This window comes from Colius striatus, chromosome 7, assembly GCF_028858725.1.
Source record: "Colius striatus isolate bColStr4 chromosome 7, bColStr4.1.hap1, whole genome shotgun sequence".
NCBI classification, from domain to species: domain Eukaryota; kingdom Metazoa; phylum Chordata; class Aves; order Coliiformes; family Coliidae; genus Colius; species Colius striatus.
The window spans coordinates 10,959,209-10,976,455 of NC_084765.1; the positions used below are offsets into that span (position 1 = coordinate 10,959,209).

Sequence of the window (17,247 nt, forward strand, 5' to 3'; positions counted from 1 at the left end):
TGTATCTTTAGAAAGATAGTTTATAGTTTTATCTAGAAAATGAGTCAGGAAGTCATTAAAGGCTTCAAAAAGTTTATTGTTGTTGTAGCAGAATGCTACTACTGTTGAAAGAGAAAGAAAGAAGGTTTGGGAACAAGAGGGAAAGAAAGAAGAGTGCATTAGGAAAAGTTAAGATTTCATGCTTGACTGATAAGTATGTGCAAATTATACTCTTTTCATTGTTGCTTCAGGAATATTCTAAATATCAGATATTTTCCATGTATACTGTCTTTTTTTCTCTCATAACTAAACACAAATTATGCACTGTAGATATATATTCTTCAGGTTGAAGAGTAACTTACTGAAGTCATGCCTCACTTAACTTTATTGCCGCATTGAAATTGTCTCATCTGCTTTCACGCTAAATATTAGTATTCAGACTTCTCGTTATTCTTTTGACTGATGGTATCATTGTCAGGAATTGTTGCTGACTAACAAGCATTTCTTGGAAAGGAAAATTTTGAAGGCAGGCTATGTGTTCCTGAATTTCAGTTGCAAATTATGAGAGTTTAAAATTATAATGAAGTTATGATGATTTTTGGTGAAGTGAAAAATGTATGTTAAAAAAATAATTTTCTGATATAAAATATGTTTCAAACACCTAACGTGTTTGTATGTGGCTCGACTTGTCAATGGGCATCTAAGAATTTCTGATTGCTGTTCAGAACTATCTCGCTCTCTTTGCCTGAGTCAGAGCAGAGTGGAGTAGATGTGTTTGGTTTTGTTGGGAGTGGTGGTAAAAAAAGATTCTGGGTCCACGGGTCTCAGAATTTTTAATTACCATAAAGATTATCTTGATGAGATCTTGACTGAAAACAAGAGGAGCAAGCATGGTTTAACCTAAAGGAATAAAAAGTCCAAAGTAGCAGTTATTTGCACAGGCACACTAATTATATTTTCTTACTAAACATGATAAGAGATTTGGAAATTCATTTTGAGAAGAAAGCCCCATTCAGAATGTTGTAATTAATCCTGTGGTATTTCTGAAATAAAGGTGTTAGCATACAATGGTTAGTCATAAATCACCACATGGTAGTCTAGGTTGGTTTTGCTAGAAATAATCAGACTATTGGACAGGTTATTGGGATTTTTGTTTTGTTTAGTAGTTGATTTGTTTGTTTTGGTCTTTTCCAAATAAACCATTGGGATGGTTTATAAGATATTCAGTGTTCTGAAAGCAGAAAAAGAAGCTGGTTCCTCAATGAGTGTAGTTTTCTTTCTAAAAGCCAGTTCAAATATTTTTTCAGAAGACAAACTAGGAATAGAGTCCTTGTAGAAAAGCTTTTTACAAGTTTGGGTTCAGCAACACAGTTCATTGGGAAAGGTATTGAAAAATTAAACAGTGTTTAATTTTTTAAAAAGGCAAAGCAGTGCACTGGAAGCTGGTGGGTTTTTTTATGTTAATGAAAATATTTTAACTTTTCTTCTTTTGTTGAACTTTTGCTTCTCATTCTCTGTGACGAGGTTGAGTGTCTCATAATTGAGGGTCACTGTAATCTGTAGCTCACATTAGAGAAGAACCTCATCTGTCACTTGCACAGGATTACTGCCACTGAGACATCTTTCAGCAACTTTCAGTCTTAGTAAGCCCAAGAATGTAGTTGAGGATCTTTTCTCTGAGGAGGAATGTTTTAGTGTCTTTTTTTTTACATGATTTTTACGTTTGACTGAGGAGCTGCCTACTGAGCTGGAAATGTCTACAGCGCATGGGGAGATTCTGTCTCAGGCAAGGAGGGGAAAGAATCTTTGCCTGTAGCTTTTCTTGGACAGTAGTGTCACCTGTAGTCACAACGTTCCTGCCACATCTAATGAGATTCTCCAAAGTATTTGAACGAGTTTCAAGTGTAAGAGGCTGAGGGGCAAGTAGTATCCAGTAACATCAGCATGTGCGTGCCCGTAGATGTGTGTGTTTTCACATTGCTATGGGTAGAAAGTAGTTCCTTGATTTCAGATGAACAATATGTATTCACTCTCCTTTTCCCTTTTCTCTATCTCTTTGATGTCTTTGATTTTCAGAAAGCCTGAAGATAATTAAATATGTGACTCTTGACTTTTAAACCTCTTCTCTGGCCTCAGCAACCCCCCAGCCTCTGACTGGGCTGGGTAAGAGGGGTGGGCAGCTGGTTTGCATGTGCCTTTATGGTGGATCCTGGCAGTAGGTTCCAGCAATTCACAGGTGGCATGAGGTGACTACTGTGCAAAAGTTCATCTTGGGGAACTCTATTTTAGTACATACTGGAGTAGAAAAAGGCCTTTATATTTATTTTATGATTAAAAGCTTTTTTTTTTTTGTCTATTGAATTTTTTATAGTTGATCATCAAAATCTTTTACAAGAGTTGAAACAGGCTTTTACCTGGAAATACTTTAGTGTATACTTTAAGTGCTTTTAGTTCTATTTTAGACAAGGCTGAGGGTGAATATGCAGTTTCTTAGGTGCAAGATGTTGAAAGGCAGCAAGATGTTATAAAATTCAATGTATGTTTTGTATTCTGTTTACATTCAGAGATATTCCCAAAGCTTCAAGCATTTCCTCAGATTTACAGCTTCATAACATTGGTTTTTTATTATGCCAATGAGCATTGTAATAGTTTGTTTTAAGTAGAGGTATGCATCTGAAAAAGAAAATTTGCTTTGCCAAAATTCCATACATAAGTGAATGGTGAAATGGTGAAATACTCAGCAGCTGGTGCTAGGTCATGCAAGTCCAGATGGAACAAACTTCCTTCACATAATGTCCAGAACATGGTCATTTGTTTTCAGGGAGATTTGTTGAAAAAAACAAAACCTCATGATGATACATGTTAAAAATGAAACACAGTTATTTGAAAAGTAAAAAGGAAGCTTACAGAAGCAAACTTAATACAATGAAACTTTATACCCAGAGTGAAACAAAGGAGAAATAAATGTTGAATGAAAGAGTTAAACTAGAAAGGAAGGTGAATATCTGTGTCAGATGTTTTAAATTCTAGAGTCATTTTGGGATCTTTTAATGCAAGTCTTGTCAATGCAGTTCAAATGTTTTCTATTTTGTGTGCATCCAGATAGCTTTGGATTTTATTTAACAAGAGTTGAGTGTGCAAATATATTTTGAAGACAATATATAGTGTGAGAATATATTTTAACTATTGTTTAATTAGTTAAGTGCCTGGTTCTGTAATAGTATATGACAGATTTTTTTTTTCTCTTATGTTCTCTATAAACCCTTAAAGAATGCTTTCAACAGGTGACTTGCAAAGAATGTGGTGTTGTAAGTTTTCAAATAAGTTTTTTCCTCTTTCTGCTTTGGTAGTACCATCAGAAGTAGTGGATTTCTGATGGAATTCTGAAAGCACAGAGAGAGAGCAGATCAGTCTTTCCCATCTATAGCTATTTGACTCAATATTGCTTCGACTTTTTGTTACGATCTTGGTTGTTCTCAGGGTGCAAGTCCAGAGGTAAATAACAAAGTTCTAACATGCAATTCAGCAAATAAGTAATTTCTGATTAACAGATATGGAAGGAAAATAATATAGTTCTGTCATGGTAAGGATACAAATAGCTAAAATTTTTCTGTAATGAGATTTGAACTCTATATTATTGCTTTTCTGTAGTTTTGGCTTCCACACTAACAAGTAAGCCTTCCTCCTACATCCTAATTCTTCCACAGTTTAATAGAAATTGTGACTATTTTTACATTTTCTTCAATTTTTCAACAGGCTTTAGAGTACTTCCCAGGGAAGTGATTGTGGCCTCAAGGCTGTTGATGTTCAAGAAGCATGTGGAAAACACTAATATATTAGATACATGATTTAACTTTGAAGTTGTCCTCTGTGGAGCCAGGAGTTAAATTCAATCCTCCCCTTCATGTTCAGGATACTCCATGATTCTGTGATTCTAGACACCAAAGTTGTATACAGTATATCTAAGGTAGATGGTGATTTATGGAAATTATCTATTTCCGTAGAGAAGAACAGGGCAGGGAGTTGCATGTACCTCAGCACAACTGGCTGTTTGCACCAGATTTTAGAAGGCAATAAGTTGTAATTTGGAGTCATTTTGAAGCACTTGCCACTGTTAGAGACTCATTTGTATAAAGAGTGAGTTGGACAATCTGACTCTTTCTAATTTTCAGTGCCTTTGATAGAAACTATGCTCCTGTTCCCAGAATTCTGGCAAATAAGTGAAACAATATGGGAGTGTGTTCATTTGTAAACTTCTGGGGCTTTTTTCTTGTTTACCGAAGAAGCACATGACCTTTGAATTGTATTCACAGTGGTACTTTTGTCTGTTTTGGTATAGCATCTGGTTTGGTAAGGAAACATTTTCCTGTTCTTAGTGGCCAGACTGTGCTGCTAGTCAGGCTGGATAGTAACATGTATTTATACTAACTTGGAAAGTTCTTCTCAATGTTGTTTGCATTTCAGTTATTACACTAATATTTATTACCTTACTTTGAAGGATTCTCAGTTTCCTTATTGTTTAATTTCTTGGAGGAGCATGTTGTCTTTATCTTCAATCTCTGTATTTATAAATTCCTTCCAGTTTATTTGAAAACACAGATTCTCAATGTAGCCAGTAGGAGTACTCTACTCCAACTGTTTTTCTTAACAATCACTAATTGTTGTTTTCTAGTGAAATAGTTGAATCTAGTAAGCATATGTTAGGCGCAATATAATTTTGAAGTCAGGAAGAATGCTCACTGATGGGAGTAGAGTTTAAATATATATGAAGATGGAGAGATTGCTACTGAGAGCAGCCTGCCCAGATCAGCAGTCACTTTTGATAGTTAAAAATTTAGCTATTGATTTTCCCTTTGCATTTCTGAGTTTGCAGGGCAGTTGTTGGTATAAATTTTATGTAGTAGACCCATTATTTATAATAAAAATAAATATTAAAATAATTGTATTTTAACATAAATCCAAAAAGTAGATTATAAATGGACTTAGCCATACCTCAGAGTTCAAAGACAAATTCTCTGTGTGTCATGTGAAAACCCACTATGCACAAGCCACACATCCCAAACTCATGTATTTGTCATTTGGCTGAAGAGTATGTTGTTTGTGGATTACTTGGATATTCCAGCTCTTCTGTGCCTTTAGTAGGGTGGTGTTTGGTGTGTGGAGAATGGTCCTTTGTCCAGGAGTTCCAGACACTTGAAAATCTGATGGATTCCTACTACAAGTGTAAGATGGGAAACTAACCGTAAAGCTAAAGGGCAATGGCACCAGCAAGGATCTCCTGTGAGGACTGGCAGACTTGACAGATATGAAAGAGTGTTAAGATTGTAACTCGAGTGTTGAGAGTTTAAGAAGTGGCAGAGCCAGGGCTGCATGAAAAACCTGGTTTTGACCTACCTTGTATGGATGTTTCACTTTTAACAGTATATCATGGAAAGGTTTTATTTATTAACAGAGTCTTACTGCTCATACTCATTGAATAAATAGCTATTCAGAAGTTTGGGTTTTCATCTTACTTGATCTACAAATTCCGGGTTTCATTTACCACACACCACCTAAACTCTGCAATACATACAGAACTCTAATGACTTTATTGTCAAACTTTTTAATGGTGCTGTTGTTAAATGTCTGTATATATTTATCACATTACATTATCTTTATAGCAATCCTGCAAGATTAATAATGGTATCTTCTTGTTTTTAACTAACATGAGATAAAAAACAAAGGGAGATTATGCCAGTATTATCAAATTCATGGACTAATACTGGATGCTTAGCTTGGAATGACTAAGATGTCTTTTCTCAGAGGACTTTTTGATGTTCAGAACAGTTATTCTCTGATGCAGGAGGGAGTACTTAGCACTTCTAAGGATACAGATTCAGATGTGTTAAGCTGACTGTCTAGAATTTGAAGAATGTAACATGAGAAAACTTTGGTTTTTAAGATTTTCCCAGGATCATAAAATAAACTGAGTATCAGAGGGAGACTTTTAACTGATGTTCACCTAAGACTACCCAATTTTTTTATTCTAGAGGTTCTAAAGATGAATCTGTAGTAAGTTTTTGTTTGCAACTTACTCTTCATGCTCTTATAGTTTTTATCAGCTGTCTAGAGTAAAGAAGCAATTGCTGGGAACATGATATCTTGACCCGTCTCTCTGGTTCCTTTGGTGTCTGCATTAACACTTGTAGAAATGTTGGGTTTGGGTTTTGTGGGCAGGTTTTTTGGGTTGTGGTTTTTTTTTTGTGGGTTGGGTTTTTTTTATTACTGCTAGTACATCCAAGGTGTATTACCTTTACTCTGTGTAAATTCTAATGTTGCTAATAGTAATGTACTTGTTAATGTGACTTCAGCCTTAAGTAAAAGAAACGGTAAATACAAGATTCAATAAAGATAGTCTCAAGAATCTTCAGCAAACTGATTCCTGAATCTCAACTCACTCTTCCATTACTTGAAACAAGTTACAAGTTATTAACTGATGTTGTACTCTAGTAGCTTAAAAAAAACCCAACCCAAACCCCATGCTCTTTTCACTTTACTTTTGAGTTTTAGTTCTGGTTTTGTTCATGCTACTTGTTTCTCTCTTTTCTGAGATCAGAATTACTGTCTTCAGTTTTGGTGGCTTGCACTGCCAAGGCCCTAGTCAGTTTGAAGAAACTGAAGAAATGTTGAAAAGACTTAGGCTTATTTGACATGTTTTAAGTATTGCACATAGTTAGTCTACTCATTGCTACAAGAACTTGGAAATATCACAGAATCACAGAATCTCAAGGGTTGGAAGGGACATCGGAAATCATCCAACCCCCCTGCCAGAGCAGGACCACCTAGAATAGGTCACACAGGATCTCGTCCACATGGGATTTGTATGTCCCCAGAGAGGGAGGCTCAAAAACCCATCTGTGCAGCCTGTTCCAGTGTTCCCTCACCCTCACAGTGAAGCAGCTTTTCCTTGGAACCTCTTACGTTCCAGCTTATACCTGTTGCCCCTTGTCCTGTCATGGGACATCACTGAGAACAGCCTAGCTCCTACCTCCTGACACCTGCCCTGTACATATTTGTAAACATTAATGAGATCACCCCTCAGTCTCCTCTTCTCCAAGCTAAAATACTCTAAGTACATATGCAGTATCTGTGTCTGACAAGCAAGTGATTCTCTTTGTCCCTGAGACTGAAGTCATGAAACTTGCATAACATGTCAGTTAACTCCTGTTGTTGCTTGTTAGACCCTATAAAGATAATCTTGAATACTGAATTCAAAGGAATGCATTTTCACTTTGTAGACTTTATTATATCTCCCTTGGTGGCTACAGAGCCGGATGTATGTGTCTGACCAACTTCAAGACCTCCAACCATGCATATATTCACTTTAAATAAGCTTCTTGCTTCAGATAATGTTCTGTTGTTTAAAAGTATATATATTTTTTTACATTTCATAAACCAGTTGATATTATTGCTTAACTATATGTCTCATTTTTTCTGTTTCATTAGTTTTGCCAGCCTGGAGGATGGCAGCTTTCGAAAGAGAGAAAACAGCCAACGTTCTTTGTGGTGGTTTTGACCGATATAGACTCAGAGAGACACTACTGCTCCTGCTTAACTTTCTATGAAGCTGAGATTAACCTGCAGGTAAAATCTTTACAATAAGTAACAAAAATGCAGAAACAGATGTCTAGAAACAATAGATTAATATTATACAGGACAAATTTAGAAAATATTTTGCTGTGCTTGGTAGAGATGTATTTTTCTGTCATACAGAAGCTTATGCTCTATGTACTTGTTTGTGGTTTTGTTTTGTTTGTTTGTTTGGTTTTATCTGCTTTTAAAGAAAAGCAATAGCCAAAACCACTTGATAGAACTTCTTTTTCTCCACCATGTTTGGTTTTGGGTTTGTTTTGTTTTTTAATGGGACAGACAATATGTTGTTCCTTTCATCTTTGTAGGAAAAAGTTTATTAACTTCTGCTCCCTCTGCCGGCCAACTCTCTCAGGCCAGGACAGGAAAAATGTGTACATTGCTTGTATGTGTATTGGCAGGATTTGTGTGGGTGTAAATGGCAAGATTTAAAAACCGATAGAACAATTCTTCAGTTTTTAGGTAGGTCAGATTTTGGGTGTCAGCTACTTGGCAGTGTTTGTTTTGAAACATGTATTTAATTATTTTTGGGCAACCTCAGTCTTTCAAAAATAGACATTTTGTTTCCCTTTTGATGTAAAGTACTTCACAGAATCTCTATGACACAATACTTGGAATCTTTAGAAGCAAGAACTTAGGGAAAACCTAATCCAATCTATAATTGCGGGCTGGCATTATTAGTCTTTGAAATATTTTCTTTCCCACATGAAAATTAAAAAATAAATGAAACCTTGGCATAAATTATATTAAAATTAGTTAACTAGATGGCTAAGTGAAGTAATGTTTGGTGCTCTTTCATGGAGAACTATGACATTCATTATTTTAAGAAAAGACTTTTAATAATGCAAATGTACTATCCTTATTTAACACTGGAATTGAAATGTTACCCTGTTTGTGGAATAATTAAAAGATGCAGCGTAATAACAATAATACTGTGCTTCTTCTAGGAACAATTGGAAACCAGAGAAGAATAGTTGCTCTTACTTCATTAACATTACAATTCAGGTGGATATTTTTGTAGATTATTCAAAGGAGTTAAAAGCAGGACTGTAACAAAAATTACATGTATTTTAGTCTAGATCAACTCACATACTCCTATTTAAAAGAGTCAGTGTTTAATGTCTGTTCGTTTTCTTTTCTTTAATAAGGAGTGAAATATTATATAGTAATTCTTTCCCAGCTGATAAAAATTTACAATGGTTCACTCTTCCTCTACTCTATGTATTTCATAGTGTATACAAAATTTAGCCAACTTGTTATTTATCCTGTGGTTTCTAGCAGCTGCTTTTGATTCACTATGCACATCTTTCAGATAATGCTCATCACAAAACAGCGATATTAACTAAAAGGTTTATTTGTACATTGCCTAAGTATTAATAATAAAAAAAAAAAAAAAACCCAAAAACAAACCAAAAAACCCCAAAACTGAGTGCAGCAGGATGTTGGTTCTCATAATGCCATTCCTGGCTGTGTTGTAAAGAATGCATATTTTTCAGATGAACTTGCTGTGGTGAAATTTATTCTATGACTGCATTGTTTATAGCCAAACATCCTGTTTCTTTCTAAAACCCAAAGAGAATAATTGAACGTGCCCTGTTACATGGTCATTAGACAAGAATTCAGCACATGTACAATCTGTAATGAAACATAAGCTTATGGAGCATTGGGCTATGAAAGTAATACTAATTTAACCATTCAGATAGATGCTTCATTAAACGAACAGTCCATGAAAGGTAGTACCCAGGTCCTGAAGTGAAATCTGAACAGTACTTTTCACAGTTAAATACAATTTTTTTTTTTTTTTTTTTTTTTTACTGAATGCTGTAGCTCACTAAGACAAAAGATTGCATTTCAAAAAAAAGAAGAGTTACTTCTTTCCTAGTAGCCTTCACCAGGTAAACTTTGCTGAGACATGAGCGGTCAGAATTCAGCTAGAGCAGAACAGATGTTTGGCTTGGCAGAATCATCTTTACAAAAAACTGGAATCAACTACTTGGAAGTTTCTGTGGTTAGTTAAACTGCAAAGTGAAAACAAACTAATTTCTCAGCCTGTGAATGCTAAAATAGAGCCTTCTGCAGATTATAACAAGAACCTTTTTGACACTTTGGATCAAGCTGGGTCTCAGAAGGCTACATGTGTCATTCCGGTTCCTTTTATTTGTGCTTCAGCTGTTTGCTGCAGGATAATTTGTAAATAAATACTATCTGAAAAATAAAGAGGTAATACTCAGGAGGTATCCAGATGATACCTGTGATAACTTAGGGTGCAAGAATTATATAGCAACATTAAAAGATATTTATTCTGCAGGAAAAAGGGTTTCTCTCTGGTGTCTCTGAAAGCCTTGAAGTCAGGTTGATATCTTGGCATTTGTGTGTCATAACAAGTTTACCAGAGAACAGCACAGGCTCTAGTAATCAGGTTGTCACCTAGTTTCAACTTCCTACCCCCAGATAGAAAATAAAATACTGTGTCAGTTATTGATATGTATGAATCACGTTTTGTATTGTTGCAGTACTGTCATTCTGAACTGACCCAGAATTTGTCATCTACATGGATTATGGTCAATTTGATTGGCAATTAGCCCTCATGAAGTTAGGATTGATACATGGAAAAGATTAATGTTACGTTCAGTCTGATTAATACTCCATATCTGTACTCATGAGGAAGGTGAACACATGATACTCCATTAAACATGGGACTAGAACTCATTGGTGCTCTGAATGCAGGTGAAACAGCTTTGCCATGTAGTCCTTCATTAATTGTTCCATTTTATGATGTTAGTCTCACTTCATTGTCCTAGAAGTGCTATAGATGTGTAAGATATGTTCCTCATCTGAGATTAAAATGAAGTCTTTGAAATTGCGACCCTAACAGGAGTTTGGAACGTGACTAGATGACTACAGGCAGTCTAGTAATGAATTAGCAATGGTAAAGCTGGTGTCGTTTAAAGACTTCCCTAATACATTTCAGAGCAGTTCTATGTACAAGGTTTTTCTGTCACTTCAAATTCCTACCAATGGAAAGTGTAAAGAAATCTGAGATACTGCACTGGTTTTCCCTTCCAGCTTTTTTATGTTTCCAGCACATATTGATCTGATCCAGGTTTCTGTCTGGCATAAGGTGCCATTTAGATGCTCTAGTGAATGCCATACTGGCTTGTGTACATCTACACTATTTAGGAGGACAAGAGTAAGTAAAAACATCCATATTTCTTCTTCCTTTACAGTACCTTCAAGGGTCTGGTTTGGTTTTTTCCCCTATTACTGTATTGTGGTTGTATTTGTTGCTGTGGACTTCAAATCTCATTGATTTGAAATCCACTTGAAACCTCATAGATCTGAGGAAGACCTTGTCCCATTGACCAAAAAAATAGTCTACTTAGCTTATTTTTCTGGCAGCCAAAGGCAGAAACTGTTGACCAGCCAAAAGGTATTCAGAGGAATTGTAAGTTATATCTACGGAATTCACCCATAAAATTCTGGTAACTCTGTGTGTGTAACTTTATTAGCCTTCAAAAAATGCGTATACACCCCCCCATATATACATATGTATACGTGTAGCTCTCTGTGGTGTATACACTGTTTGCTAAAATGAGGTTCTCGTTTCAAACAGCAATTTCTGGACGTTACCACTTGACACACAAAGACTTGATTTAATACGTTTGACTCAGCAGATACTTACACTGGCCTCAGCTGTGCTTCCTACCAATTACGCAGTTTGAATTTGTACTTAACAATGCTTGGAAAAGAACCATAAATAGAATCTTTTTTGAAAGTGCTGACTCATTTGAGGACTTAATGGTCAAACTGTACATTGCTTTGTACTTTGAAAGAAATTTAGCTAGTGTCCCCAACTTTGCCATCAACAAATTAGAGAATGATTTATGCCAGTAACTGAGCCTATGCAACTCCATTTTTTATGTTACAGAAAATCTGCTCAATGAGATCAGCACGAAAGCCCAAACATTTGTTCACAGCAGTCTTACTACAAGATTATTGTTGTGTGTTGTCTTAAGGATATGTACATTAACACATTGCAGTCACAGAGTTGGTGAGGTTAAATGTATCACTATAGAGAACACCCATAAGTAATAATTCACAAGCCTCTCAGTTCCTGCAGTTCTTTCTCTCTATGCCCCTCTGCAAAAAGAGGAAAAAGAAATTGTGAAAGGCCCAAACCATAAAATGTCAGATTCACGACATTTGCAAATATTTCCCGAGACAAGGGAAAAACTGCCAAAGAATGAGTTCGTGCTTCATAAAGTTTTCATTTTTGTGCTTGGACTAGAAAGTTGGTGATCCTACTGTGTTAAAGCTTACGCTGCTTCATGAGTCACTGACATTTGTTTTTTAGCAGAGGATGACAACGCTCACTTCAATTGTACCCTTTCTGAAGTGTGAAATCTGATCCCTCTGTGGACATTACGTTAGCATGTTATTCTTATGATGAAATTTAGTAACTTTTTGTGAATATCCGCAAATGCTAAATTTGTTCTGAAAATGTCATCTTACGGTCAATGCCCCAAAACATATTTTGTAGGAAGAAACCCCTAATTTTAAAAGTAGTATTTAGTATATTACATCATCATCTTTCTAAATCTGCTGAAAAATGGTGCCTTGGTCTACTTGCACATATGCCATTCTATTAGGTATAAAAAGCATTATGACTGAGTTAAAGAGGGTATGAACTACCGACTTTCTTAAGTTGATGTGTTTTGCCATTTGTTCTGCTTACTACTCACCTTATGTTAGGTGCAGAAATGTAAACTTCTTATTTTCACATATGAGTGTCCTGAAGTGTCAGTAGTATTTAGGGAGTGAATGAGCTGACTTCTTCTAGAGACTTGAGGTTATTCTATTTGATAAGTTTATGATCTTCGTGAAAATTTCTGTCTTTGATCCTTTTCTTTTTTTTCTTTGATAGAATTACTACTGTGCATTGCTACAGTTTACCATCCCATTTTGAAATTATTAAATCAAGATCATGGCTTTTATGCTGGTACAATTATTCCAATGTATGTTCTGCTGCAGTGGTTTGATTCTGTGCGTGTAGATCTATTCACCTGTGGTTTTAGTTCAGTACAGCGGGTTGCAGGCAGGATCCAGATTTGTCTTCTGGAGGCAGTCAGCTAAGTTTATTTTAACTTTTATGCATGTGTTAGAATTTGTTGGATACATGAGTTTGTATAATCTGAAAAGTAAACAAAATTAATTGATGCTGAATGTTTTTTTGGCTTTTGATTGTTAATAAACCAGCTAAGAGTGTATTTGGCTGCAAATAAGACAAGCAGAGGCTAAGTCACATGGAGAGAAAGGGATCTGTCCCAAATGAGCAATTGACACAACATTACTAAAGCAAAATAATTTTTCTTAAAATAAGAAATCATGCAAGGTCTCTAAATCTTCTTTACTGGGCAGTTAGTAGGAAAACAACGGGCTTGCTGAACTTGGCACAATTTCAGTGCAAAGTTTTGAATAGGGCAAACTGGTTTTGACAATTATAATGAAGTACTAGAGTGTTTTGTAATGGGACATGTTTGCTTTCTCTCTAGAACTGAATGAATTAATAAAAGTACAATTCTAATTTAACTTTCTGTTCACATTTGATTTCCTTTGGTTTCAAGTAATGCCTGCCAGCTTCCACCTTCAGAACAGTAAAGCTACATCTAATGCATTGTGTTTTCTAAGTTTTCTGTTAGTACTTCAATTTAAATTGACTTTCTTTATTGTGATGTGAAGGCAAATCTAATTTTTCTCCATTCAACATTAACCAGAACTAAATGCACTGACTTCAGTAGCATCCACCTCTGATATGAATATATCAGGTCAGCATGCCTGGGTTGCCTTCATGTCTAAAAGTGAGTGTCATCTCTAACAAAGGCAATTCACAGAGCTATCTGCCATAGATGTAGTTTAGAGACCCAGAAGAACATGGTGGTCCATCTGAGAGGAGTCAAAGCTGATGTGACGACTGGACAACTGATAGATTTGGAGAGTTGGATAGTAAGATGGACATCAAGTTCTGAAGATGGGGTTGAAAAGACAGGAGAGGAAGGATAGTTACATTTCATGTGGGCTATAATTCAGCTGCATGTCAATGGAGCAGATGCTAAGGTGTTACCAAGCTGTGCAAGTCCCTTAACAATGGCTACAGTCTTTCATCTTTAAAAATTGACCTCAGTTCCTAATGTATGTTTTGACTAGGTTGTTATTTTTAAGTTAAACATCAATATTCAGAAACAGAGCTGACAAAAAAGTTCAAGAGGAAACCTTAATGTTTGAGGACTGGATCAAAGCAATGAGTATTTCTTTTGAATAAAAACCAAAGGTTTAGATTTTTGTGTCCTTAAAGTTTGTTCATTCAGAGAGAAAAGAAAGAAAGGAATCAAAAAGAGCTTATCATTTTAATTTTCTTTTTTTGTACGTTTAAGACACCTATCCTTAGCCCTGCAATGGTACTTTTTGTGAGTGTGATTTAAGTATCAAAAGAGAATTAATGCGGTTTTGAAACTGTTACCTACCAGTGAACACAGAATATAATATACTGGAAAAGTTATGTTGGTTTATAATCTAAATAATACTGGGAAGCTGTATCATTAAATAAGATTTCAAATCTTATTTCAAATGTATTCAGATATGTTGCATTAAGTGCTTGGAAGAACCTATCAGAAGGAGATCTTGCGTAGTATTTTGTCTCTGGTGATGGTTAGGATTGAATGTCTAGGGAGCAGTATAAGAACAGAGTGTACACAACTTTTCCACAAGTGTTCCCTCCTCTGCCTCTGTAGCTGAGCCCAGTGTACCTGCTGCTCTGTGGATTTCATTGACTTGTCCAGTCTTCTCTTGACCCTGTATGCATTTGCATTGCCACCATTCTGTAGCAGAAGAATTTTAGAAGTTAAATAGCCATTGCGTGATTTGAACATATTTCAGTTAGCATGCTGAATATCATTGTGGTTGTTTTTGTTGTTTTTCCTGAAGACTAACTATGAATGACCAGTTTACTTTGGGTTTAGTGTTTTGGCTTTTGTTCAGATTTTCAGGTGCTCAGTTTCTATATGATGTTATTGGTGTCAGTAGTAGAAAGTGTATAAAGAGTAAAACTAAGCAATAAGACTAGGAGCTGATGCAAAGGACTTCCTAACAGTTTTGGTATCAGTTTGATTGTTTGAGCTTTTGCCATGTTTCATGCAGTGTTACTACTTCTGTTTTGGCAAGCCAGAACTCAAAATAGCTCCAGTGAAATTTCTTTCATATGCTCCTTTGATGCTAAGCATGGAAACTAAACACTTAAACTATTCTTGACCTTACACAATGTTGTCTGATACTCATAGTTTTCAACTCTAAATATGTATTTGTGATCTAAAGCAAACAAAATGCATTGGGAAGAAAATGGCACTGGACTACTTCATATTCACCTTTATACCTGTTTAAGTTTTACTGAATAGTTCATATAGTGCATACTGAAGAAGCAGGAGACGAAGTTTTGGAACAGTATCAATTATATGCTGTAAAGATAAGCCTGTGCACTCTCTGTTTTATGCTTTCATACATTTCTATTATTCATTACTTTCCCTTTAACATCTCTCTAAATAGACTGGCGTGGAGACTGAACTGGAAGAGCTACGACTGCTCATCACTTGTGCCATTAGATTGTGTAAATAATTTTTCCATAGTACCCCATGTATATTATATGAAGAAAACATTTAATGGGCATTTTGGTTTCAAGAAAGTTTTTGCTTTTGACTGACACCATTTTATTTGAGGAAGATGTGCTATATTTTATTATTAAATTACTCTTTGTTAAATACTTGGAATTTTCTTCAATACCAAGCTTTCAAACTCTGATCTCATTACAGTATACTTCACATGCTGCAAACTGTGCCCACTTGTTCTTACAATTTTTTATAAATGTACAGTGTTTTTTTACAGCAAAAGGTCATAAGCAAAGCAATACCTTATTTAATAATAAACACTAGAAGTAATTGAACTTAACTGTATCTTTTAAAAAGATACTAAGCCTGTTTTCTACTGTTCAATGAAAGAACTTACAGGGCATTATATATGGCATAAACTATTAGCTAGAAAACTGCAAGAATACATTTGTAGCTCTTAGGTATTTGAAATATTAGCTTTGTGAAATTGCTAACATTATCAAATGTTGTGGAACTTTTTTGGGAACTTTTCTTAGGAACTACTAACTACTGTTGTTATCTAGTACTGACAGAACCACTGTCTAGCACTGACAGAACAAGTCCAGCTTCGTCCTGTTCTGCAGTTTGAACAACAAGAACCCAAAGGTGAAAAGTACACAGTGAGGAAGACTTAGATCTTCATCCTTAACAAGCCCCCCAGGACCACTGAAAGGAGGCATTGATGGAGGCATAATCTGGGTGGACTTAAGGCAGGACAATGGGCAGAACTGGTGATAATGAGTTCTTAGAAGTGATTAGAATAACCCAACCTCTTTTAAGAACTGTAATGAATATGCATGTTTACTGTAAATATAAGGTGAAAACCAAATGACTGGGGTGTGCATGTATCCCCCATGCACCCAGCACTGCAATAAAGAATACCTGCTAAATAGTTACATTGGCTGTTGAGTCCTTGCATTTTTTTGGCATCACCATGGATCTGGGATGTCACGCCTAATCTGTTGGTAGGTAACTCTAGTTGTCAATTACCTTCCTCGTTAAAAAATGCTTGAATAATTAGTCTGAACTTGTCTGCTTTGGGATTAATGCCATATATATCCCTTGAATAAACTGAGGAACAAATTGTTCTCAGAAAACATGCAAACAAATAGCAGAGTGATGATGAACAGTGCAGATCACAGTTAATTTTTCTAAACTATTGTTTATCAGTCAGGGGATTCATGCTGGTTATTTTTTATTTGGTCATGTGAACTTTTATTATTTTGTGAGTTTTGTTTTCAAATGCTTGCACAAATTATTTATTAATTCATCAACTTTTTAGTGACCAAGTTCTTAAACTCTGAAGTGGTGCTGTTAAATTAGTTGGTTGTTGTTGGAAGTTTATTCCATTACTTTCACAAGTCTGATGAAGGATAAGAACCTATGAAACTCATTATTGTGTTATGACAAAAGTTGTCTGTATGTATATTTTTAGCATAGATATATGTATGTACACCCACATGAAATACATGAAAAAATTAAGTTTAAGGGTATGATGTATAATATATAAATGTACAGAGTGCACAGTTTTTGTCTAATCTCTTAAGAGGCAAATTTCCATCTATAACAAACAACTTGAGCAAAATTAAGTTGCATGATCTGTCCTTCAAAAGAAGTTTTACTGTTTTTCTGCATTTGTTTATTATATATTATTTGTGCAGGAAAAGAGGAAACAAAAGGAAAAGACAAGTAAACAAATCAAACACCATCCTGTAAAACCAGATAAGACTTCTCTGTTTAAACTTATGATACATCCTCAACCATATTCTATTAGCACAATAAATAAAAGAATGTTTAAATGTATTTTAAAGTTGTATTTAAAATTGATTATTTTGGTTTTTCTTGTACTTTTTTTATCTCATGGGATGTAAGTGTTAACAGTCATTACAGTGAAGTTGTACCTATGTTTTTCTTACAGTTTGGAATATGATGATTTAAAATTTGT

The 17,247-nt window shown here is 35.3% G+C and overlaps 1 protein-coding gene across 6 annotated transcripts in view; it reads left to right on the forward strand.

The window, feature by feature from the left end:
* Positions 1-17,247, forward strand: part of SBF2 (SET binding factor 2) — a 241,978-nt gene that overhangs the window by 92,537 nt on the left and 132,194 nt on the right. For all 6 annotated transcript variants that reach the window (XM_061999218.1, XM_061999221.1, XM_061999222.1 and 3 more), the window contains exon 3: positions 7,465-7,602. In XM_061999218.1, the coding sequence (XP_061855202.1) occupies positions 7,465-7,602 (138 nt within the window). The remainder of the gene's footprint in view (positions 1-7,464; positions 7,603-17,247) is intronic.